This window comes from Lemur catta, chromosome 1 (genome assembly GCF_020740605.2).
Source record: "Lemur catta isolate mLemCat1 chromosome 1, mLemCat1.pri, whole genome shotgun sequence".
In the NCBI taxonomy this organism is placed as follows: Eukaryota; Metazoa; Chordata; class Mammalia; order Primates; family Lemuridae; genus Lemur; species Lemur catta.
Window position 1 is genome coordinate 279,118,175 of NC_059128.1, and position 26,731 is coordinate 279,144,905.

Here is a 26,731-nt window from a genome sequence, read left to right on the forward strand (position 1 = left end):
GTCTTGGCTTTAAAGTTCCTGCTCTGCTAGTGGCTTTTGATCTTAGCCAAGCCACTAGTCTTGTTGGGCCTCCACCTCCTCATCTGTAAAATGGGCAATGATTGCTTCCAACTCAAAAATCCTGTGATCTGTGATGTGATTTATAGGACTAAAATCCTCCGCATGGGAATAATGCCGCGCCAGCGATGGAACTGACATTTCCTACGGTGGACAGGTGCCCTCGCCTGTTTCCAGCGAATACCGCCATTCTCCTTGGTAACCCACAGGTGGCGCCTTCTGGGCAGTCAGCCCTGCCCCCTTGTCCGTAAAGTGTTGGCTGGTGTGTTTCATTCTCCACTTTCCCTCGTTTTCTATGCAGTATTTAAACCTTTCAGAAGTTCTCTTCTTTAAGAAAAACTTATCAGGATAGGAAAAAAAAAAAAATCAAACCACAGATGGAAGGGAACTCACAGATTAAGAGGCTTACAGGAGACCTCAACCGATCACAGTGCATTAACCTTATCTGGATCCTGATTCAAACAAGCTGCTTGGAAACAAAAAAAGAAATTATGACATTTGTGAGACACTTGGAAATTTGAGCACTTGGTAGCTATTGGATCTGAAGAAATTATTGGTCATTATTTTAGGTGTCATCATGGTATCATAGTTACATTTTTAAGAGTCCTTATCTTTTAGAGACACACTGAAACATTTGCAGATGGGATGGTACGATGCTGGCAGGCCGTTAGTGAGTGGGATGTAGATGAAACAAGTCTGGTCATGAGTTGGCAATATCGGAAGTGAACGGCGGGTACACAGGTTAATAATGATACTATTTGATCTGTTTCTGGGTAAGTTTTATAGGCTCCTTAATAAAAAGCGTAAAACCCCCCAAAGACTCCATGGGGATTAATCCTAATGAGGCACATTTGCCGAGGTGTTGGAAAGGGCTGCCTGTCACAGTTGCATAATCGCTGGGGGTAAATGTGGAAGTTCATCAATCAGCAAGGCTGTCGTGGGAGCTGACTGGCAGCAAGCCCGGTGCTGTGTGGCTGTCATCTTGCCTCGAGGCCCATTTGCCCTCTATAAATAACAGTCTATATGAATGCTTTACTATTTTAACGCACATTTGCCACAGCTGCTGAGCATGTTTGTTTACGTAGCTATGAAACCTTCTGTAAACATCACTATCTCAAAATTGCCCATGTGTCAGGAACATAAACGGCCCCCTTCAAAAATATATTTGCAGATGAGACACGGCCAACTCCTAGATGTCTGGGTGGCTGGTGTCAGAATTTTCCAGGGTTTGATTCATTTTCAAAAATAGAACCCCATGACTGGAAGGTTCTTGAAAGGTCACCTGGCACATCCCTGTGATTTCAGGCAGGACCAGGCCGGAGCCATCCGTGAAGGATACGGGTCTGTTCTTCATGGGCGTGAGCCCATCTTCCATGAGATCCCTCGGGCAGTGAAGATGGGCTCACTTCCTGCCTTTAAGGGGCCCACTTCCATGATCTAAAAGTGGAGCGGACTCTGCAGTGCAGCTGGCATTGGAATACGGTGCATCCACGGAGCCCCCCAGCCTGTGTGGGGCCTGAGCTCCCAGCAGACTGAACGACCCAGGTGGCCAGCTGCCTGCAGGACAACTCAGGACTCCGGAAAACACCATTTTGGGATCACCATGTGGCTGGGACGTGCATGCTAGGAAGAGGGCACTGCGTCAAGGTTGCAGCGTGGCGCTCATCCTTGAAAGAGGTCTGCCAATCAAGACCACCGAACATAGTAGTTTAAGGTCAACCGAGATGTTTTTGAAAGAAGTAATGAGCGCAGCAGAAGCTGTTTTGTGTCAGCCTGCTGTTTCCACTGCTCCTTCCAGTCCAGCACTACAATGAATAATTAGATTCTTGTGAATTTGTTTTCCTCTGTGCATTTGGTCCGCATTTTTTTCCCCTGTGGGTTTGATACATTGAAGCATTTTTTTCCACTGAAGGGTCTGTTTAATGTCCATAAAACCCAATTGTGCTTTTTATTCACAAAGAAAACATAGCCTGCTGAAGCTTAAGAGATAGTTTTGCTAGAGGTACTGAGTTATACAAATCCTATGAGGAAAAGACCAAGACATATCTAGCTCCCAGACACCTCCAGAACTTACTAGAACACCGTTCCACACTTTCCAGAAAATAGAAAACTTTTTTTGGGGGGGCGGGGATTAATAGTAGTTGCCTTTTCCCAGGGGCAGGGGTGAGAGTTTTGATTGTTTTTGCTGGTAATTACCCAGTTTTCTCTAAGAAAGCCACGGAAAGGCTGAGGAGTGCTCAGAGCCAAGTATCATTGCTCATTACTAAGAAAACAATGTTTCTCCCTTTGGAGAGTCTCACTCACTACGAGCTGGCATCAGAGAGACGGGATCTGCCTGGGGAAGAATTCACGAAGATAATTTGCTTGTTCCAGATTCATTTATTTTTCGAGATTGGGCTTTGGTTTGGGGGAACGCAAAGGTTAGCTCCTGCAATTTGCAGATCAGATTAGCATCAGTAACCAGAGGGTACATACCTAATGTTTTTTGCTTCTTGAGCTCAGAGACGCAACACCGCCCTCCCTCACGTCCTACTGGGGAAATTTACAGTGAGAATCCAATATGAAAACTGCACGGTGAGTGGTCAGTTTATCCTGCCAGAGGCTGCAGCTCCGCAGCCACCACTAGGGGGAGCCAGAGCCCCTGTGCTCAGCGGAGGCTGGGGAAGTTTCTGGTGTGCGGAGGTGGCGGAGCTCCCTGCGGGAATCGTCATCCACCCCTCCTCCTAGCTGCCACCCAACGAGGGCCTCGCAAGTGCACCCCCAGATCGGCCTCAGGGTACAGTGGCCCTGTTAACATCAGCACTCATTTCGCAGTAGTTACTTTGTTATTCTTTAAAGCCAGTGTCGGGATTAGTCCCTGTTCCTTTTGTTCTGTGTGAAGACCACTCACGTCACTGAGCGCCACGCAAGGTCCTTTGCTCACGTTTGCATTGTTTGCCGCATTTAAGCAACGTATTGCCAAGTTCACACCAGCACAAGAGAAACTTGTCGGACACCGTGAGGTGCAGGGAGGTAGCAACATGGGACCAATGACTTTCCTCTGAAAGGGACAACCTGGGTTAGGTCACTTGTTACAGGCTGATGAAGACACTGGGGCCAGCCTGCCAGTCATGCATTTTCAGATGATAGAAACCAACCTGAGCCTCAAGTTGAAGACTTAAAAAGGCGCAGAAGGACAGATTGTATCATGAAAGAGGATCGCAAGGCTAATATCAATAACTCAGAAGAACAGTAAAGGAATCGCTGACTTAGGGCTCTAGTGTAGACATTTCCTGTGAGGCACTGGGATAGCCTGAGTCAGAGTTGATGGCTCTTTGGGGGACGTTACGAATAACCATGGACAGAGGCTGCTTTGCTGTTGGAATGTGTAACGTGCAAAGTTCAGATATGAGTGCAGACTTCAATAAAAACAGACTGTTTTCTCTATTTTGAGAACAGATCATCTTCCCTAAAACACACCAACGATTAGCCAGTAACAGCAGAGGGACAGAAGAATTGATGGGATTCAGATGAATGGATCTGGAATTTTCTTCTTTTCTTCTAGAGTTACTTATGAGTCTGCAGCATTATGTCTACTAGGGGTTTGGGAGGTAGAGTATGGAGAAATGCTAGGAGCTCATATGATACAAAAAAAAAAAAACCCAAAAAACCAAAAAACCACCCAATGCTATGGGTCTTGCAAATGGCTCCCAACGAATGGGTGAAATTGCATTTTTATTAAAGCAGTTTGTCAGACTTCCTTTGAAAGCTTTGACTTCTCCCTCTTAACTTGATAATAAATAACCTCAAGTATTTAAATTAGCAATGTTTAAAGCTATTTAAAAAGTGCTTTAGAGATAGATCAAATTTTAATTTAAGAAAATATTTGGAAATTTAAAATATATTACATGGTGATTTTTCATTGTTCATTAATTTATTTTCCAAAGGGCTTTTAAAAACTACATGGTTAGACTTCTTGGCGGATATACTTGAGGTTACAGGACACATAGGCATACCATTTCATGAAGCAAGGGGATTTTGTCCATAGTGAGTGAGGTTCTGTACTCTCTAGCTTGTAGTAAATAAGGACATCAGGTCTAGTTTAAAACGGGCATCTACCCCACAGAAGTCCCAGGATGGAGCATGTCTTACCTGTGGCTTCCACCATTCCTTCTAGGATGACCACAATTTCCAGTTCCTCTTTGGGCAGCTGGGCTTTGGAGATCTCCCAGAAAGGACTCTGTTGGTTAATTTCGTGGCTAATGATCAGCGGTGACACCAGAAACAGACGGTCATCCCCTGTGTAATACCCTACGTTGATATCTGTCTGGTTCAGGGGGATGAACTCCCCCTCTGAAGTCTGTTTGGATTTGATCAACTTGGCTCTGATGGAGGCCTCCACGATGTGGGAATTCCTAAGGTCCCCTACCCGGAACATCAGGCACAGTTTCCCATCCCGCATGGAGATCACCGCGTGGGTGGAAAAGACCAGGGTCTCTGCCCTCTTCTTGGGTTGAGATATTTTCACAAACATGCATCCCACCATGAATGCATTGACAATGGATCCCAACACAGATTGGATTAAGAGGAGAATAATTCCCTCCGGGCACTTATCTGTGATGACCCGGTAGCCATAACCGATGGTGGTTTCTGTCTCTATCGAGAATAAAAAAGCAGAGACAAACCCGTTGAGGTTGGTAACGCAGGGAGTCCATGAGGGGTCCTCTATGTGGTCCATATCTCCTCGGATGTATGCAATTAACCACCAGATCATTCCAAAAAAGAGCCACGTCACTGTGTAAACCATGACGAAGATCAACAGGTTGAATCTCCACTTTAGGTCCACTAGGGTGGTGAAGATGTCGGTCAGGTAGCGGTAGGTCTCCCTCACGTTGCCGTGATGGACGTTGCACTTTCCGTCTTTCCTCACGTACCTCTGGATTTTCCTTTTGGTTCGGTCTCGGCTGATGTGTCTTGGCAGGTCGTCCCTGGCCTGCTTAGGCAACTTTGGCTGGTGAATGGCCACAGGGCTCTCGACATCCTGATCCATGGAGTCACCCTCCAGGACGTTAGCTGGTGGTTTGGAGAAAAGAAAAGAAAACCAAATGAGATGCTGGCTCTTTGAGGATAGTGGAACTGCACACTTTGTGTGAAACCAAATGCCATTGTGTAGCTATAAACAAAGTAGACAAAGCCATTTTTATGTGGTGCCATCTGGGGAGGCCTCCGGTTGACTTGGCCTTCTGTGCTCTTCGATCTAGCTTGTGTAAGTACTTCACCACCCTGCCTGCCAGGAAGGAGCTAATTGCTGCAAAATGGTCTCCCTGCCAGCAAGTTCCACTGAGTCAGCTCTTACAGAAGGATGTCTCCCCACTCTATCTGAGATGTTGTGGCACTGGAGAGACAGGGAGCTCTGAATAAAGAAGACATCTTTGGATTTGGACAGTTTTGGTTCTACCACTTAATAACTGAGGGCTCTTGGGTTGCTGTCTGTTATGGACTGAACTGTGTTCCCCCAAAATCCATATGTTGAAGCCCCAACCCCCAATGTGACTGCATTTGGAGATAGGGCCTTTAAGGAGATAGTGAAAGGTTAAATGAGGTCATAAGGGTGGGATCCCAATCTAATAGGACTGGTGTCCTTAAAGAAGAGGAAGAGACACCAGGGATATGTGCATGAACCGAGGAAAGACCGCGTGAGGGGACAGTGAGCAGGTGGCCGTCTGCAAGCCAAGGAGAGAGGCCTCACGAGAAACCAACCCTGCAGACACCCTGATCTCAGACTACCAACCTCCAGAACATCTATTGTTTAAGGCCCCCAGTCTGTGATATTCTGCTATGGCAGTCTGCACTGACTAATACACTATCCAAATTCCTGAGCCTCAGTTTCCTCATTTACAAAATGATCATGGTACCAACACACAGGCTTGTTACAAGGTTAAACAGAACCACATACGTGATATGTGCCCACATGAAACAGCCATGTATAAAATATTTATTTGTAATAAATTGTTCCCTTGTTACTCTCCTCATATTTACAGCATGAATTTTGAATAAGCCATTTACATTATTGGTCAAATTTCAGGATTTAAAAAAAAAAATTTCTGGTGTCTGTTGGTAAGTGGACATTCATTGGACTCTAATGGTAGATTCAATGACAAGGTTTAAAAAAGTGGGAGGAAATGTTCTCTCTGTTTCTGTGTGTTTACATGTTTGATTTGGCATTTGCCCCAACATTTAATGTCTGTAGTTTTGGCCTGTGGTTATTGTCTTTCTTATGGCCTTCATGATTAATGCGTGGGTATACTCATTGTTAGCAGCTCACTAGGAGAGCTCTCCTAAACTCTGAGTGCAAAGGGAACTTTGGAACTGATTCTGCTATTAAAGGCATATGAACCACTGTATGAAATTATTATTCAGCCAATAATTTTAAAGTTTTCTAAAAGTTTTACAAGAAGTGTCTTCCTCAAGGCTTCCATTCTGTGTCCTTTGACTCTTCCATGCGTTTTGTCTGTGGTCACTATGTTTTTCCCTTGGTTAAAGGAAAAATGCAATCTGTTGAAAAAACATCATTTATCTGAACAAGGCCGGGCTCGGTGGCTGGTGCCTATAATCCCAGTGCTTTGGGAGGCTGAGGCAGGAGGAGTGCTTGAGGCCAGGAGTTTGAGATCAGCCTGGGCAACATAGCGAGACCCTATCTCAAGAAAAAAAGTCATTTATCTGGATAAGAAAATAGCAGGGATGGGACATGAGGGCTATCAGCTTAACTTCTGGACTAACCTTGCTCATGGTTGGTTAGTTGCCTTAAAAATCAGTCCCACAGATGTGTTCTTATGTTTCAGCCCAAGAAAGAGATAGCATGTGGGCTGCAGAACCTGCTCTTTGGTTTGACAGCTTTGATTTTCAGGTCATCGCCCTCAATGGCCCTTCATTTGTAAGTCAGAAAATTTGCGTTTTCCCCTTCTTAGGACAGATCCCAGGACAGAAGTTGAAGAGAGAGGTGCTGAGGCGGGGGTGGCTGGAGGCAGGTGGGGTACCTGAAGGAGGGTGGAGGAGATGTCCCGGTCACTGCCAGCAACCCCTGCATAGCAGATGCTCTTGGCCCCGGATGGTCAAGTCTAAGCTCTCACTGCTACTTTGGCCCTGAGTACACGTCTCTAAATGTGAGTTCATGTGGGGCAATGCCAGGCTCAAACTCTGCCTGGCCGGGGAGACCCTGTGTGCAGAGCCCTGCACAGGCACAGCAGGCCTGGCGTGTGTTCCTGCCGTGGCCTTGGGGAGGCTGTCTGACTGTGCAAAGCCACCCTGAGTGCATGTCTCTCTGAGGCCTTAAGTGAAGGAACAGGGTCTATCAAATTAGCTGAGTCTCGAGTCTTCAGTGCCATTTTATACTTTAAAAGTATTATGGAGGAAATCTGTCCCTGCCTCCCCTCCATGCCAATTTGTAGCCACTTTCCCACTTTTTCTGGCTCAACTGCAGTCGTCAGGCTCCAGGCATTTGCTCTGAACTGGAAGGACCTGTGGGTGAGGTCAAGGAATGAGTAGTGGTAAGTGCTCTGGGTGGTCTTTGGGGATTGTCTGCTGGTCCCCCAAATCTGGTTCCTCCCCAGTGCTGGGCCACACCCTCTTTGCACTGAGGAGTGGCCGCGGTGACGGAGTCCTGGCCCGTCTGGAGTGGGGTGTGCCTGTCTGGGTCAGGGTCTTAAATGGTCAATGTGCCCCTCCTCATGCCTTTGAAGTCAAGAGGGGAAGGGGCCTGGGTCCTGAGTCAGCGTGGAGAGCCACCATCTGTCTAGAAACAAGACAAAGATGATGGTGTCTGACCAGTTATATATTTTGTGTCTATTATCAAATTAAGCCTCATCTCAATGTTTATGGGCAGAAATATATGCCACCCAGAAGCAGATAGAAGAGTAATCAGGGGACTGGCTATGGGGACGAGCAAAGGGAGACCAGAGGAAGTTGAAGGTGTTGCGTTTGGGTTTGGTGTTCGTAGTGAATTAGCCCACGGTTAATTGAATGCTGGTGTTTGGTGTTAGGGGAACAATGTAAGTGCTTATGCTACTTCAGTGCTTTTAAAAACAAACAAAAATTTAAAAATGAAGAAAGCCAGGCCTCCCGCAGGGGAGGCCCTGGGTGCAGGCCAGGGGCATCCCTGGGAAAATGGGGAGGGAAGGCTGGGCCTTGCCTCAGAGCAGCCGGTGGGAGGAACAGGCATGGTGTTGGAGAAACCAAAAAAGCCTCGGCAACATGAGAGCGCTCGGAGATTAGAAGACACTGAAGTAGGAGCTCCAGGGGCCAGGAAGGGCACGGTCAGGGAGCAGGAGAGGGTGTGGGGTGGGCAGGGTTTGTGGCAGGGGCAAAAGAAGGGCAGAGCCTCATGTCTGCCCACAGTGGTGGCAGGGAAGGTGGGACAAGGGGACAAGGCCACTCCAGGTCTGAGCTGTGAGCGGTGCCCGGGTGCCCCAGCGCCACGCGTGTGGATGTGTGCAGGGGGAATGCAGAAGGGAACGTTAACGTGCCTTTTAGCGTTTCTTTCTTTCTTGGAGTCCCTGGTGTGGTTTGAGCAGGGACCTGAACTGCATTCCCAGGAGCACTTTGAGGGGCTCAGTAGGGAAGTTGCGGCTGTGGCTGGGGAAGCGACATTTCTCCCGTGTTCCTGCACAGCCCACGACACCAGCAACTCCTCACCACCAGGGATAACACAGGGCAGAGGACGCCCTGCTCTCACCGGGAAGTGCTGCACGAACGTGCAGAAGGACAGGAGGAACTGCGCCCAGAAGTTTAGTGATTTACTTGACCTGAGAGCTGTTTTGCCTCAGAGCAAAGCCAGACCTGTGCAAAGGCCGGGCTTTATTTTTTGCCTCTTTCTCTTTTAGACAAATGATCAGTTTACACAGAACTTAAGGTGCAAAGTGGCCTAGTGTTGAAATTTAACCTGAAAGAAATAATCATGAAGGACAGATTCACAGCTCACAACTGGGAGGAGCCTGGTCCCCGCCTGAGTGGAATCGCGTGGTCGCATTTCAGGTACAGCTCTGCTCCTGCCGCAGGGAAGGCTGCCCTGGTCTGCAGCAGATGTTCTCCTGGTGGAAAATTCTTACATTTCAAATTATATATAAATTTTATGGGTGAAACTTCCAGTACCTAAGAAAACATTCAAAAAGTACTTAGAGACGTTTTAATGTTCTGGGGAAAATCTAACTGAGAAAAACATGATACCTCTCATGTGCATGTGCAAAATCAAAGATTGCAAGGAATTGAAAAAAAGTACCTAAGATGTTAATAAGGCAATTCTGGATGTGTGTGTGTGTGGGGGGGGGGGGGGGTATGGGTGCTTTTAATTTTCTTGTTAAACATTTTGATTTTCCCAAATTTTCTAGAATGAATTTATGCTACTTTTATAACCAGAAAAAAACCCCAGGAATTTTCAAATAACACACTGAGAAAGAACATTCTTCTGACATCTGATTTAAGAAATTTATCACACAAAGGGAGAAATAATTATAAAGCGCTTGACCTGAAGGTGTCCCATCACATGCATCTGGCAATTTAGAAACTGAGACATTTGCATGACCTGAATCCAAGAAAACCATAACTAAACTCCACAGGTCCTCGCTGGAGGTCTTACCAGGAAGGAACAGTGAGAAACACAACACATTCAAGTGTGAGGCCACTTGAGGGGCAGGGCCTTTAGGACAAATTGAGTCTGCTGTCCCTGTGACAGGCCCAGGTGGCCTTGCAAGAGGAGGGAGCCTGGGAGGCCTGGGGCCCTGGAGAGGCTGCTCCCATGAGCTGCAGGACAAAACACAGGTGCAGTCTCTTTGTCAGGTTCAATCAAGTTTCAGTTGCTCAGGCAGGGGCCTTAGTGACACAGAAGCATGGTTTCTTCCTCGTCAAAAATCACCTACAACCCACAGACTGGGAGAAAATATTTTCTGATCATACATCTGAGAAGGGATTAATATCCAGAATATATAAACAACTCCTACAACTTAACAAAAACCAAACAACCCATTGGGAAATGGGCAAAGGACTTGAATAGACATTTCTCCAAAGAGGATACACTCTCATGGACAGTCAGCACATGGAAAGATGCTCCTCATCACTAGTCATTAGGAACACGCAAATCAAAGCCATGATGGGATGCCATTTCATATCCACTAGGATGAGTATTATTAAAAATGGGACACAATAAGTATTGGTGAGATGTGAAAAACTGGAACCATGGTATATTGCTGGTGGGAATGTAAAATGGTACAATTGCTACGGAAAACTGGATGTCGGTCCCTCAAAAAAAGTTAAACACAGAATTACCATTTGATCCAGCAGTTTTACTCCTAGGAAACCCAAAAGAATTGAAAGCAGGACTCAAACAGACACTTGCACCCCTGTGTGCACAGCAGCATCATTCACAACAGTGGGAAGGTGGGAACGTAGGGTAATGGTGGTTCCACAGAGAGATGAATGGATGAACCAAATTTGGTACATGCATACAATTGAATATTACCCAGCCTGAGAAGGGAAGGAAATTCTGATACATGCGGCAACATGGATGAACCTTGAGGATATTATGTTAAATGAAATAAGCCAGACACAAAAGGACAGATACACCATTCCACTTATGTGAGGAACTTAGAACAGACAAATTCATGGAGACAGAAGGTAGAACAGAGGCTACCAGGAGCTGGGGGAGGGGGAAATGGAGAGCTGTTTTTTCGGGATGATAAAAAAGTTCTGGAAATGGATAGTGGTGATGGTTGCACAACATTGTGAATGTACTCAATGCCATTAAACTGCACACTTAGAATAGCTGAAATGGTAACTTTTATATTATGTATATTTTACCACAATTAAGAAAATGACCTACTTAAATAGTTCTTGTGCTACTGAGAGTCCCTAGATAGTCTATCAGATATGGCTCACTTTTCTTTTGCTTTACTTTCCTTTGTTTATCCTCTCCCCACCCCCTGAATTAAAAGAATGTGGCAACTTTGTTCCAGCATTCTTCCACAGAGGGGCAATTCAAAATGTGGGGCATCTTGCCATGTGAGATCTAAGCTCCAAAGTATGTCATTGGGAAGGGATTTTTTTTCCTGGTTGAAAGTAAGCACCAAGTTAAAACACAATGTGAAAGGGGCACTGGGAAAGGTATCAGCAAAATTATTAATACTTAAAGTTGTCTTGGGTGGACTGCAGGGTAAGTTTGCTCAAGGAAGTGACGAGTACGTGCTTGCTTCCTGGTGGGCAAACACTGGGATAGTGGGGGCATTTGAAAAGTGAGAACAGCATGTGCAAAGGTCTTGAAGGCGAGAAACAGCTCTGGTTGGGGAGTGCAGAGATTCCGTGCTGCTGGAACATGGTGTGCGTGGAAGAAGTGAAGGGAGATGAGAACAGAGAGGTGGGTGGAGGCCAAGCTGGACCCTGAAGGCCTCCGTGCTAGGCTCAGGAGATTGGCCTTAAATTGGGGAGTGATGGGGTCGAATATTTTATGCATTTTAGAAAGCTCTTCTGCAGAGCAGTGACGAGGAGTATAGATTAGATGCAAGGGTTGGCAAACTTTTTCTGTAAAGGGCCAGACAGTAAATATTTTAGGCTTTTCAGGCAACAGAGGTTTCTGTTGTATATTCGTCTTCTTTTTTTTTTACAACTCTTACAAAATGTAAAACTATTCTTAGCTTTTAGCCCACAGGTGGTACAGGAAGAGCCTGCAGGCTAGCCTTGGCTCACTGGCTATAGGTTGCCAAACCCTGGATTAGAGAGATGCCCATGGGAAGGAGAAAGGCTAGTAGGTGCTGAATTAAGGTAGCAGCGGGGGAGTGAAGAGGTGGCATGGATTTGGGGCTCCGAAGCAGAAGTGAACTAATGTGGAGACTGGTGAGAGTGGGGAGAGTGGGTGATGGTGGGTGGTCGAGACGGGGAGGAATGGATTTTGGAGGGCAGAGGATGGTGCTGGCTTGGGCTGGTTCAGTTTTAAGTGTCTGCAGACATCCGGGTGAGCTCTCCTGTGGGAATCCAGGTGTGTGGGGCTGGAGCTGAGGGCCGGCAGGACTGGGACCAGGTGCAAAGGGAACATGGTCGGGGCATCAGTCGGCACAGGCTGTGGGACCCCTGGCCGCCCACTTGGAAGAAGAACGATGAGTCCTGTCCTTATTCCTTCCATCAGAATACATTCCAAACAGATCGAGGATTTAAATGCAAACAATAAAACCACAGAAGTAGAAGATGTATGCTTTTTTTGTAATTCCAAGAGTTGAGAAAGCCTTTTCTAACCGTGATAAAAATCCAGAAACTATTTTAAAAGACTGATATTTTTGACAATATAAAAACTATAAATGCCTATTAAAAAAAGTAAGAAGACAAACCAGGAAAAATATTTGCAACACAACATATATATTTCCAATTACAAAAGGAATAAACACCCTGACAGAAAAATGGTCAAAGGAAATGCATGAGGAGTTTCTGAGGGAAGAAGTAGGCCTAGCTAAATAGCATGTGAAAAGACGGCCCAATCATGGCAAAGTAAAACAGTACAAATACGATAGCATTTTTTTACCCTAAGATTGGCAAAATTAAAACTAAACAGCAAATGCGGTACGTGAAGGGTGCATGCTGGGAAGGGAAGTGGAATTTCAAACTTGCGTTATTATTGGACATGTATAGCCGCATGGTCTCTCTCGAAGGTCAAATAACAATGGGTGTCACCATTTAGACATAAACATACACCTTGGATTAACAATTCAGGGTCATTTATGCTAAGGAATTAACTTCACAAACAATCATAAATTGTATGCAGGGGGTGTGTTTCAGCTGCTTTTACAAAAGTGAAAGACTAGAAGCAACCTAAATGTCTATCACCAGAACACTGTTAAACATACTGTGGCAGATATAATCAATGGAGTACTATGCAGTCATCGCAAATGATTCTTCAGTATTATCGGGTCTTCAACTCGCTGCAAAGCTCATCTTCTCAGTGAGGCTTACACTTAAAATTGCACCTCCCACCACCCAGTCCTCAAGGTGACCCTTCCTTGTGCAACTGTTTGTTTTTTCCATAGCACTTTTACCTTCTGACATGGTCGATGCTATTCGTTATGTTCATTTTTCTATCGTCTCTTGGCCCCTTTCAGAAGGTAAGTTCCCCGAGGGCAGGGATCTATGTCTGTTTTATTCACCAGGTGAGCTCAAGCCCTTGAGAAAGCACCTGGTACAGGTAGTAGACCCCCAGCACCTGTTTACTGACTGAGTGGGTGTGTGTTTATTGACCTGGCAGACTGACCATGCATAGTGTTAAGGGAAAAATCAGAATAAGAGACATATGGTCTAATTTGCATATATTGCCTTCTTACGATAATGTGTGTATGCTTGTGAAAGTGTGTGTGTGTTGTGTAGACAAGAATGTTCTACAAAATGTAAATTTTGATCAGTCTCTGAGTTGTAAATTTCTGTGGGTGTTTTTGCTTTCTCTTTTAATTTTTCTATATTTAAATTTTCCCCTAATATGCTTCTATCATCTAAAAAATCAGTAGGAAACATACAGATATTTCTGTTTTGAATAACCAAAACAAATGCTGCATAGAGCTACTTGGAGACATTCATTGGACTTGGCAATTGGGATTCACCAGTGTAGCTGCTGGAATAGTGTTCCCCGTAGATTCACGTCCACCCCAAACCTCAGAATGTGACCTTATTTGGAAACAGGGTCTTTGCAGGTGTAGTTAAGGCAGGGATCAAGATGGGATTATACTGGACTAGGGTAGGCCCTAACTCCAATGAGACATTCTCATAGGAGGCAGAACAGACAGACAGACAGAAAAGAAGTCAGAGGCCAAGCTTGGAGTGATGTGGCCACAAGCCATGACATGCCTGGAGCCACCAGGCTCTGCAGAGGTAACAAGGGCTTCTCCCTTAGCGTTTTTGAGGGAGTGTGGCTCTGCTAATGCCTTGATTTTGGACTCTGGCTTCTGAAATTGTGAGAGAATAAATTTCTGTTGTTTGAAGCTTCCCAGTTCATGGTAATCAGTTATGGCAGCCCTGGGGAAACTAACGCAAGGGGTGACTTTGGCGAGGGTGGTGTCTGTTGAGTGGTGGGGGCTGCGGCAGGCTGCAGTGGGGTGAGGAGGGATTGGTCTGTGAGGGAGGGAGGGACAGCAAGTGTGGACGTGGCTAAGGGCAGAGAGAGCTGGAGGGGAGCTGCTGGAGTGGGGATGCATGCGTGTCTGTGTATGTGTCCTTGTGTGTCCTCATGTGTCTGTGCGTGTCCGTGTGTGGGCACATGCACCATGGGTGTGCATGTAAGCCAAGGGAGTTTTGAATGCATTTACGGGCAGAGAAGGAGCCAAAGGGGGAGGCTGAACTCGTAAGGAAGGGGGCAGTTGGGGGAGGCAGGGGTTTGGTGGGCTGGAAGTCAATACCCAATACTCAATGCTGCCAGGAGCACAGGTGGGAGGAAGGGATGGGCTTCCTCCTAGAGAGGATGGGAGGGAGATGGAGAAAGAACATGGGAGATGTTACTCTCAGGGTTTGTGTCCCAAAGGAGCCTCAAATTGCCTCACTTTTGAGTGTGAATTTCAAGAAAACCCTATTTGAGCAGATTCATTGAATTGAATCTGCATCTAGCAATGCAAATAACTGAACTCAGCATAATCGTAGACCAAGAGAAGGCTTGGCCCACCTTGACTGGTCAGGAAGGGCAAATATAAATGGCTACCTGCCCACCCACGATCAGGCTACCTGCCCACCCACGATCATAGTGCACGGTTCACACTGGCCAAAAGTGAAGCAGCCCAAGTGTCCATTGACAGATGAATGGATAAATGAAATGTGGTCTATCCATATAGTGCAGTATTACTCAGCCTTAAAAAGAAGGAATTTCTGTCACATGCTCCAACATGGATGAACCTTAAGGATATTATGCTAAGTTGACATAAGCCACATAAAAGGATAAATACTGCATGATTCCACTTATATGAGGTCCCTAGAGTAGTCAAATTCATAGAGACAGAAAGTAGAATGGTGGGTGCCAGGGGCTGGGGGAGGGGAATGGGGAATTAGTGTTTTTAATGGGGACAGAGTTTCTGTTCGGGAAGATGAAAAAATTCTGAAATGGACGGTGGTGATGGTTTCACAATGAAAATGTACTTCATACCATTGAACTGTACACCTAAAAATAGTTAAAATGGGTAAATTTTATGTTATGTATATTTTACTGTAATAAAAAGGAAATTGTATTAAAAAAGAAAAGCATATATATTTTAGAAATGAGACATTAGCTTGTGAACGCATTCCTGCCTTACTTGAGGGAGATGTTTACAAAGAGCCATAATACTGTAGACCGAGGAAAGGTGGGATTTTCCCACGATACTCATTCCAGCAGTTTTTGATTTATTACCAGTCACTTGTTACTGATACAGCTGGGTGTGTTTGTGAATGTTTGCCCTGGGAAGCAGACGCAGAGAACAGCATATGAGAGAGAGGCCCCCATTGTACGACTGAGTCACAGTCGAGAGGTAATGCAGAGCTGTAGTTGCGAGTGGTGCCTCAAGTTCAAAATCGACAATTTTCCTTTTGCTCTGATGTTTATCTTCTTGCGTGAGTCCTTATCTGAAGTTTCCCCCTGTCAGGAACTGGTGATAATGCCTGTCATTTGTGTCTGCGGTGTCGTGTGAAGGTGAGATGGTTTTGATTTGTTCTGTACCTTCGGCTGGTGTGACTGTGGGAGCCCATTCTAATCAGAAGTCCAGACAGACCGGAAAGTTTAAGGTCATAGGTGTGTGTGGTCAAACAGCTTCCGTATCCCACCAGGACCTTGTGACAGCTACTAAAGGGCAAAAAGAACTATTGAAATTTTAGCATGGGGGCCCCACAATGAGAATTTAAAATTAGACGGTCTAGTTCCCACTGCAAGGTCAGGGCACTGACGTTGGCTACCCGTGGGACAGGGCTTTGTAAAATGTGCAATTTCATTGCTTAAAGGAGATGAATGACAGGTCACTTTGGGATGGATAAAGGAGATGGACATTGAACTCCCTGATTTCTCTTTTATAGAAATTTCAAGAATCAAGACCTTCGACAGTGAGAACCATTAGGAGGCTTGCAGGGCCCCCGTGTGCAGAGATGCAGGGTGCCCACTGCACATGGGTGCCCAGATGAGGCAAGCCAGAGGGTGAAATCTAGTCTGTGCTTTGCCTTCAAAGCCCTGTGCCCTTTCTCAGGCCTGAGTCTGTTCGGAGGAAAGGCCATCTTCTGTGATTTGCACAAAGGCATGGCATGGGCCAGCAGCAATCCTGGGACCATGAACACATGAACATCATTTATTTTATTTCAGCCTCATCCTTTTTTTTTTTTTCCCCATCACATATGAAGAAAGTGAGGCCTCTGGAAGCCAATGCACTTGGGAGGAAGAGAACTGGGGTGTGCTCCGAGACCTGGGGGTTCCAGTCTGTGTTCTCCACCATCTGTGTCCTCTGAAGTGGTGGCCACTTTGGGTTTTCGCCCAGGCTGAGGGACTGTGGACATGGTGGTTTCCTTCTGAGAAGAAGAAGTGCTCTACTGCTTTGACTATTGCAGTGTGGAGCTTGGATCTAGCCAAAATGGGGAACCCCAGCACTGCGGCCCATGAGCTGTGGAACCCGGGAGACTTAGGTTCTTCCTATGCAAAATGGGGTGAAATGCCCACCATGCTGGGTGGTTGGGAGAAGTAAGTGACATTTGCATGTTGGGAGGTACAGCCTGGTGACAAGGCATTGGGCTGTGGTGCCAGGCAGCCCTGGATTGGAACCCTGCCCTCTCAACTGCAATCTGCATATGGATTGTGTTCAGGCCACTTCTGTCTCCGAGTCTCCGTTCTCTCAATCGTAACATGAGAATAATAAGATCCACCTTACAGACTTACTGTGAGAAAGAAATAAATCATGCAAGGAAGGCACCTGGTTCACAGCAGACATCAAACAAATGGTAGCAATTACGATAGTGCCTGGGTCAAAGGAGGTACACTATTTGTAACTACAATCATCACTATTTTTATAAGCTCAACATTGTCCTGGAAACTGTGGGAAATCCAGAAATAATCTAAGAAACAGATGGGTAGATCCATCTGGAAGCTAAGAGCCTGCTTGGTAACACAGAACCTGCACACTGTCCCGTATCAGGGTGCAGTTGCATTCCACACCGTGGACAAGAGACCCAGCGTGTTTTAGCACATCAGAGACAGCGGGCAGCAGGCTGGACCGACTGGCAAAGGCACCACCGAGGAGGTGGGAAATGACTGGTCCTGAAGGGAGGACAGGAGAAGGCCACCCCCTACTGAATACCTGCTACGTGCCAAGTGCTGAGTGGGGCACAGCAGCCCCCGGGGAGGTGTTGGACCAGGCACAGATGAGGCAGTGGAGGTGCCCAGGCCCCAGTCGCTGGCTGCAGCTTGTGCGTCTCACAGGTGGTGGAGCTGAAGTCTCTATCAGGTCGGCCCTACTCCAAAGCTCGTGTCCTTCCCCTTCTGCCACAGCAGACAGCTGAGAGGAGGTGTGCGAGTGTGAGCGTGCGTGCCGGCACGCGTGTGCAGTGTGAGGAGAGTGCGGCGACGGGAAGAGTCTTGTCCCACCCATGTGTCAGTGCAGCAAACTCCCGCAGGGAGCAGAAGTGGAAATAGCAGAGTGATGGGTTTGGGGGGTTGCACCTGGGATGAAGGTCAACGAGGAGTGGGGATGGGACAGGTTATTATTAAAAATTAAAAAAAAAGGACTTTCTAGGACTTGAGGTCAGATTAAAATTTGGTAAGTGGGAAAACCCTGGTGTCTCATGAAATCAGCAGTTGGAAGGGGAATTGACAGTTGAGGGACAAACATTTATTGAACACCGATGATGTGCTGGCATTGAGCTTTGTCCTGGGCTCCACGTGCTATTTCAGGTTATTGCCCTCCCCTGATACACCTGTGTGGCAGGTGACATCCCTGGTTTGAGAGAGGTTGACTGCCTGGCCCGAGGTTACACAGCTACAATTGTGTTTGGCCCTGGGTGTCTGACTCCAAGTCTAGGGCACTTTCCATGAACCAAACAGCTCAGAAACGTGAAGCACTCAGGGTGCTGAGTGGGACGGATGAGCTGTCCCAGAGAACAGAGTGCAGAGAGACGATGGAAGAATAGAGACCACCAGATACCCCAGGAAACGCCCACAGATGATTTGGCTTGGAAAGAGCAGTGGGTGCAGGGGTGAGAGGGAGGAGCAAGTGGAGGTGAGGATGCTCTGTCGACGGGCAGGGTCCAGGACAGGGAGGCCAAGGTGCTGCAGCCAGCAGAGGAGAGGCCCTTGGCTTCAGCAGCCAGAAAACCACCAGAGAGTTTGACCAGGTGGTCAGGATGGAAGTCAGACTGCAGAGGGAGACAGTGATACGGGCCAAAGCTTCGGGAGACATTCATGGTAGGTGGAGGAGGGAGAGGGCAGAGTGGTGGGGGACAGTAAGCATGAGACCCGGTTTTCCAAATGGGGAAGGGGATGCAACCAGTGGAGACAGAGCAATGGGACATTCTGGAGGGAACGATAACAGCATCTCCTGGGGACTGGGAAGAAATGGAATGAAGGTCACGTTGCCCTCAGAGAGAAGACCAGCCCCTCACCTGCACAGCATGGTGGACAGGGCTGGCCAGGCCAGTCCCTGGGCCTCCGCTCAGAGGGCTGACAGCAGTTCCAGTCCTTTCAGTGGACTTTGGTCATCCATCCTGGAGAGCCCACGAATTAGATCAGAATTCTCAGTCTCACAGAGAGGCAGAGAGAGGTGAGAAAGTGACTCCTTGGTTTTCCTAGTAGATCAGAGATGCAAGACCCCTCCCTCAGATTCTAGAACTGTAGAAAGCCAAATCTTCTAAAGAGGGTCTGGTGAACTTTAGAGTGAGAAATAGGGAAGCTATTGCAGAATAACTGGTCTCCCCATGACTGATGGGCCGGACGTTTCCTGGTCAATTTTCTGGGGCAAGACCAATTTGGACTTGCCTAGACTCCGCCACATCCTGGGTGCTCATGACGGAGGAAAGAATATCAGTCCAAGCCCTCACATTAGCCAGAGTTCCAATTTTAGACAAGTGTTCCAACCCACTTCCCACAAACCCGTTTCTGTTAAGAATTCTAGCAAGTGGAAAATTGAATTTCATTTCCTCTGCTGCTCCTCTCCTGGGGATGACAATAGCTGGGTTTCAGAAGAGGAAAGTGTCCTGGGTAATTCACTCAGAGCAGTGACCACGTAATTGAGGGTTCAAGACAAACCAATCCCCACAGCTAACACCCGTGGGGTGTCTCCACCTGGTACCAGCAAAAAGGAGGGGCGTTTGGCAAACAGATGTTCAAGGGTATGTTCTCTGCTCTAACGAGGTAAATTTAGTTTCATAAGAAAACGGTGCTTTCCCTGCGTCATTTCCCCTCTTGACTTCACGTTTAACGCACCATCTACAGGGATCGTGTTGTTCAACTTTGCACTTGCGAAGTTTAAGTGTTAGCATTTTGAACAAATGCACGCCGACCTTCCTCTTTTCCTATGAAGGCTGTATCCTCCGAATGTATTTCAGTGATTACACTAATTCCTACATCAATAAAACAGAATTACTTTTACTTAAATGCGGTTTAAATTCCTAGTGATACTCCATTGGAAAGCAAAAGGCCTACATTTTAAAGCTCATTAAACCTGTGTTGTTCTGGAGAAATCTGCAGTTGGCATTTCAGGGTCTTTTGAAGAGGTGTCTGCTCTCTGTAAATTATTGACATGTTTGTTTTAATGCTATCGAATTTCCTAATATTTAAGCATGAAATTTTCTAATTTCCTATGCCCAGGTTTTGCAGAGGAGAAATACACTAACTAGATTTGGGGTTCAAAGACTCAAGTCCTCAGATAATCACACGGTCCCTGATCTCGGGCCAGTGTCAGACTTCTCAGCATCACAGTGTCCTTCTTCTAAGGACTGTCAGCAGACAGCTTATCCTACCAGCTTGCACCCAGAAAAATAATCACTACATACAATGTTTTTTAGGATAAAATAAGAAATTTCTTTTAAAAGAAAACTTGATTTTTTTTTTTTTTTGGAATGATCTCTATCCAGTGAGTAAATTGCATTTTTCTTTTCTCTAGAAAGCAAATGAAATAATTTTAGTCCTAAGTGTTCCCAAGCCTTTCAGCAGGTTTCAGTTAACGGGAGAGCAGTGTGTCTGTCTACTCATATCTGTGACTGTGTCTTGTGAGGCTGGCATCCTCCCAGGTTTCAGGGAAGAAAATGACTCTGTCCCTCCGTGTGTCGGACGTGCAGGTGAGGCCCTTCTCTCACCCCTCAGCTTCATTTCCTGGACAACTTGGTTTTCTGTGAACCCTGCACGTGTGTTCCCTTCAAAATGGCCACCAGCTTCCACGTAGACGCAGCTGAGCGAGAGGTTGTCCAGTCTGGCGGCTGCAGTTTCAGCAGTCTCCTGCACTGCAAGTGTGTTTCTCTGTTTGTCCGAGTCATCGTGTTGGATACTCACTTGGGGGCTCCCAGGTGCTGCAGACAGGGGTCTACATCTTCAGGCCAGGTGTGGGCTCCCCGATTTCCATCATGCCAGGTTCCAGAAATGTCATTTTTCTTCTCCAAATGACGTCACTAGCTGGGGGATACTTTGCTAATGATATGTGGTGGGTTTCCCCCTGGTAGGGATGGCTTGAAGGTGTTCCCACCGGGGAGGAGTCACGTGGGGTGGGGCTCCCTGCTGCTGTCTCTGCTCTTACAGGCTAAGTAGGAAGTTGCTGAGGCCTCAGAGGGTTCCACAAAGGGGATCTCCGTCTAAGGGTTCCCTAGAGAGAGCAAGGTGTGGGGGACCCTTAGACCCTCTCCAACTCCAGAAAGACTCTATAAATTGGGCTCAATTCAGTGTTGTGCTGGTAAACTGCCTTTCTAGAAACAAATAAAAGGAGCCCCAATTTATGGTATTTGCCATTTTCTGTGGTGTAAAAATTCCTGCCACGGCTGATTTCAAACTATCAACTGTTGACCAGCTCTCACAATTCCCGATATTTAACAGTCGACAGTCATGAGCTGATGTCAGCCCACTTCAGCACCCCCCTGGATCAAATCCCGCATCCTAGAAGTGGGGGTGGAGGGTCCTGTTTTGCTGGGAGGTGGCAGGGAAACAAAGGGATAAATAACAGGTTCAGGAAACATTGCCTACTCTCTCTCCCTCTTGGAGAATTCTAGAACAAGTAAGCTGATTAAGGGTTCTGAGAAATCTGTAATAGGTCTAATCGCTTAAATTTGTTTCCTCAAACTTGCCTGTGCTTAGGACAACCTGCACATATCTCGGTCCTGTGGAATGTGTGTTTGAAACGCATTTTGCTGGAGGGTTCCTGAACTAGGAGATGCCGGGCAGGGCCACGCCCCTCTGTGCCCTCTGCCGGCTTCACTCAGGGCCGGCCCATCTGCCTTCCCTGTGACACTGCCCAGAGCTGCCCACCTGCACGTGCACCCTCAGTGTCCCCTACTGTCCTGGGTGCACACCGACCCCCCTTCCTCCCCTTGCCTCGCCTCAGTAAGAAGAGACGTGACTCAGTCAACCAGCAACGAGCAAAGTGAGAGTGACATATTATCCAAATAGAGGAAGATTCTCTGACACAAATGGGAGGTGAGCTTAGACTTTGTTGCTAAACTCAGAGGGTAAGATGAAAGCAACGATTCTAAAATAGAATCACGGAACCAGAAACCGGGACAGCCCCGGGCTGGGCTTACCTGCAGACTACTCATGGCACTCTCGCCTTCACCAACTCCATTTTCCCCCCGTTAGCTTGGAAGTGGGATGATTCTGTGTTTGCGTGTGGTGCTGGCCTGCAAGAGGGCAGGAAGCCCCCAGGCCTCCGCACTCCGCGTTCTGAGTTTCTCCCCCCCCCCCGCCAGCCCTTCTGCCTGCAGCTCTCAGCTTGCGTGAACGGGGGAGGCTGGGGCCAGGACCAGTGTGGTATCGGCCGGGGCCGCCCCCAAGGCTCAATACAAGTCCCCGGACCCTCCCCAGAGAGCAACATGTGTGGGTCATGGAGTTGGGGGGGTGACTGACTTTGTTTGGTGGGAACCCACAGCTGGAGGCAGAGGTCAAGGGACACCTGCTCCCAGTGAGCCACAAGGCAGCCTTGCGGAGGGCGGCCGGGGGCAAAGTCCCAGCTCTACAGCAGCGGTGGCTGTGGCTGTCGGTGCTGGAGCTGGGCGGAATTATCAGGGGAGAAACAAACACAGTCAGATGGCTCCCCCTGAAAGGTGTGTGGTGTCCCCCCTTGCAATGTCACCGTCCATCACAATGTCTAATGAGCCCCCATGGCTGTGTTTCCTAAGGGGAGAGGGGCAGGTGTTACAGAGCCCCATCGATGGGATGTGCCACCTGGGAAACACTTGGGGTCAGGACTCGGTTTATAACTTCCACTGGGCACCTGCCATGTGCCAAGCACCGCGCTGGGCCCTGGGGATACAAAGACTCCTGCAACACGACCCCTGCCGGAGGTGCCCAGAGTGCTTTTGTGGCTGAAAGCGGGCCTGAGGCTGGGGATGAAGGAGGCATGGGGGTAGAAGATGTAATTTGGAATTAAATAAGACTTTCAAAGTTGTTTTGCAGTTGGGAGTGACTGCTTCATGGGCATGGGGTTTCCTTTTGGGTGATTAGAATGTTTTGGAACTTGATAGAAACAGTAGTGGCACAACATTGTCAACGCCACACACTGCCACTGAAATGCATATTTTATTTTATTTTATTTTTTTTGAGACAGAGTCTCACTCTGTTGCCCAGGCTAGAGTGCCGTGGCGTCAGCCTAGCTCACAGCAACCTCAAACTCCTGGGCTCCAGCAATCCTCATGCCTCAGCCTCCCCAGTAGCGGGGACTGCAGGCATGTGCCACCATGCCTGGCTAAGTTTTCTACATATATTTTTAGTTGTCCATATAATTTCTTTCTATTTTTAGTAGAGACGGGATCTCGCTCTTGCTCAGGCTGGTCTCGAACCCCTGAGCTCAAACAATCCACCCGCCTCGGCCTCCCAGAGTGCTAGGATTACAGGCGTGAGCCACCGCGCCCAGCCTGAAATGTACACTTTAAAATGGTTAATTTTATGGTGTGTGAATTTTACCCTAAAAAAGAAGTTGCTCTGGGTGGTAAACATCTAGGAATCCAGCAGCTCTGGAAGGTCACCCTTCTTCATCTATCTGCCTAAGCCTTCAAACCAGGGCTGTGCAGCCTGGTTCTAAGCCTGTGGCACGATGGGACGTCTGCCCAGGGCCACTGGCCCCATGGGGAGATGGAGAGAGGGAAACAGGCAGGTGACACCCCCCATCAGCCTGGAGAGGCTTGCACCCTGGCCCTGTTAATGTACTGTTCACCTCTGCAGTCTGCAGCCCCAACAACGGTGCTCGATGCCAGGCTGGAACATCTGGCAAGCCATTAATAACTGGTGACTGTGATAAATGCCTCTGAGCTCCAACTGACTTCAGCATTTCACGGTCACCCTACTGGAGGCACCGTCCTTAATAATATTCTCATGCAAATTAGATGTGAGTTGCCACACTGGGCTGTTGCAGTTGACTGGGCAACAACTTTTCTTGTGAAGTCCGTTGCCTAACAAATGACTTGGGGGCAATATCCTTTTGCTTTTGTGCGATTGGACGTTCCCTTTTATTGCTCAATGTTCTTTCCCTGTGTCGTATCGACATGTTGTGGGGGGAGCTGCAGTTCCTTGGAAAGCACATCTTGTTCTTCCCCTGAGGTCCTCGCTGTGCGTCAGCGCCCGATGCCGAGAGAAGACCTGTTTCATTTTGCCTCTCTCAGGGTGTGTTTGCCAGAAAACGAAGTCTCCTTTGGGATTAGAATGGCCAGAAGTAAACTGGATTTGTGCCTAGCATTCATTCCGTGTTTGAGGCATTTCCTACTTTAACCTGAGATGCTTGGTGGATTTTTATTAGACACTGGGAATATTTGCATTTTCCTTCCCCTCCTAGCTTGGGTGGCCGTGTTTCTTTTGCAAAATTAAGTGCATTTGTAAAGTGAAGCAGAAGGAGAGTCAAGAGGGTGGTTTCTCTGCAGTTCTTTGCCTGTTTTTTTGTTTGTTTATCTTTCTGGGACCATCTTGCTGAAAGGCAAAAACAATTTCCCAGCAATAACCTTGCATTTTGCAACGTTGTTAGGCAGCTCTGATCACAGTTGATGTCCAATCAAGTCTTACGTCCTAGAAGAGAAAGATCTAGAAGGAGGACTTGATTCCCTCCCGTCCCTTCCTAGCCTACTGAGGCTGAGGTCTGAGTGGTCTCAGGGGGAGGGTTTCTGGGGACAGGGTCTGAATTGAGCAGGCCATCAATGCTCCCGGCTGGTTCTCTGCACACCAAACCTTGTACCCTGTGTCAGCACAGAAGGGGGAAACCTGCCCAGCAATCCTGTCCAGCACCGCAGCGACCCCGTCTGGTCCTGGGTTGTAGCGTCCACATTTAAAGCCCACACTGTGTGAACTTGGGTGGAGATGGAAGACCGTCGCCGAGATGCCTTTGGTGGAAGGCTGGAGAACTCTGCGTGTCAGTGTGAGGAACTGCTCCCGGGGGACACACCGTGCTCCGCACCTGGTCAGCTCTCGAGGAAGCCGGGGTGGAAAGAAGGGTTTCAAGACAGTGGCTTCAAGGGCTTTGGGGCTGTATTTGCCTAATGTTCATAGCATGCTCTGTTTTAACCGTGGGGTTGTGAGTTCTTGAGTCTCTGCTCACACAGATGACTGGCATGGGCCGTGGAGACAGGCGGCCCTGGGGGGTAACTCTGATGCCCCATTTGCTGCTCTGCGTCTCCTGGGGCTGACTTATTAATAGCCCATAGATTACAAACGGCCTTGTGCTTCCCTGCCCCCGTGGCTCGTCTGCGGCAATGCTGTTTGGGTTTCATGCACTGGGGACACAGTCCTTTTAAAATTACATTTCTCCTGACTCTGTGCTTCTCCCCTGGGGCACATTGGCACTGCCTGTGTGCTCCGCTCAGCTTCCCACTGAATCATTCTTGCCTTTCGGTTCTCCAGCAAAGGTTTATTTGATTCCTTTAAAGGCACTTGATTGAATTCTCAACACAAGTACATACACTGAAGTAATTACATCTGCTATTTTTCAGGGAAAAATAGAAATCTGTACTCTTCTCTCGACTCGGCCTTGCCTGCAGAACTCCACATTTGCAAATGATGAGTCCTTGAGAAGTCATGTCTTACCCCGTTTTGCAAACTTCTGGCTTGTATCATCAATTCAGAGATGCTGGTGTTCCCAATCTTAATTCTAACATTCCTATTTATACCCTTTTCCCTGAGTCCCAAGAAATGTTTTTCAAACACATTCTCAGCTGGACCAGGAGAGATTTTGTCTGTGTGTTTGTTTTTAATGCATCCCTCGTGGACTTGGATAATGCTGTTGAAAACACAGTAAGGCGTGATGGATTATGTGCGGGCTAATTCTCCTCCTAGCACCAGTGTTCTCTAATACCTTTTTGATACGTGCAAAACAAAAGAAAAAAATCCTCTTTAAGCTGCAGGTTCCTCGCTGGATGGGCTGAAGGGCAAGGTTATCTGGAAAAAGTGAGTAACTTCTGCTGGAGCGAATCCTGTGCTACCAGCAGAGGGGGAAGCTGCCTGTGTCCTGTGATCTTGCAGACCTGCCGTCCAGTACGGCAGCCACCAGCCTCGGGGGGTCATTGAGCCTTGAAATTAGCCTGGTCTGAATTGAGATGTGCAGTAAGTGTAAACTACATGGGGGATTTTGAAGATATAACATGAAAAGTAATAATGTAAAACATCCCTTGAATGGTTTTCATGTAGATTACATGTTGAAATGAAAATATTCTGGATCTATTGGGTTAAATAAAATAATATATCCTTATGTTAATTTCACCCATTTCCTTTTAAATGTGCATACTAGAGAATTTAAGATTATCCAGGGGCTTATATTCTATTTCCACTGGGCAGGGCTGTTAGAGAACACCCAGCACTCAGTAACAGCCATTCCCAGGGTGTTGCAAATGGAGTGCGCGCAAAGGGGCAGCAGCTTGTTGGCTTAAGTCAGAAGAAAAGGGACGCCTATTAGACGGTTTACCTTTTGCAATGAAGGAACTGAGGGCTCTGTAATAGGGAAAAAATAATAAGCTTTTATAATATAATAAGGAGTACTGAACACAACTAACTGAAGAAGGGTTGGAGAGTTACTGAGAAATGTACGTAAACATTTTCCTTCTGAGTTAGGAAGCTGTGGCCACTTTAGCCAGCTGGTTCATTTTTTCATTTTTTCAAGTGCTAAGCAAGCTTGTGTCAGCTTTCCACACATCGCCAATAACCCAATTTGTGCCTGACTGGAGAAGCTACACATCGATAGGTTCTTATACTGGGGCCATGCACACTGGGGGAAGAGGGAGAATAGCTCCTGGAAAAACATGGACTTGCAAATGGAAAAAGTGAGCTGAGAGAAGGCAGTGTATTTTTTGGCTTAGATAAATATTTGTTTTATTTACTTATTTGAAAATTTTTGTTCACTAAAAATTCCTCAGGTTTTTAAAAAAATTGTCAGATGTTGGAATTCAGTGCTGAAGGAATGACTCATGGTCCCAGCTTTGTTTTTGTTTTTTCAGAGGTGGTGTCTTGCTCTGTCACCCAGGATGGAGTGCAGTGGTTTGATCATAGCTCATTGTAACCTTGAACTCCTGGGCT

The 26,731-nt window shown here is 47.2% G+C and overlaps 1 protein-coding gene across 1 annotated transcript in view; it reads right to left on the reverse strand.

Moving 5' to 3' along the window:
• KCNJ6 (potassium inwardly rectifying channel subfamily J member 6) overlaps positions 1-26,731 on the reverse strand; it is a 260,276-nt gene that overhangs the window by 78,178 nt on the left and 155,367 nt on the right. The window contains exon 3 of the mRNA XM_045540663.1: positions 4,189-5,109. Coding sequence (XP_045396619.1) covers positions 4,189-5,109 — 921 coding nt within the window. The remainder of the gene's footprint in view (positions 1-4,188; positions 5,110-26,731) is intronic.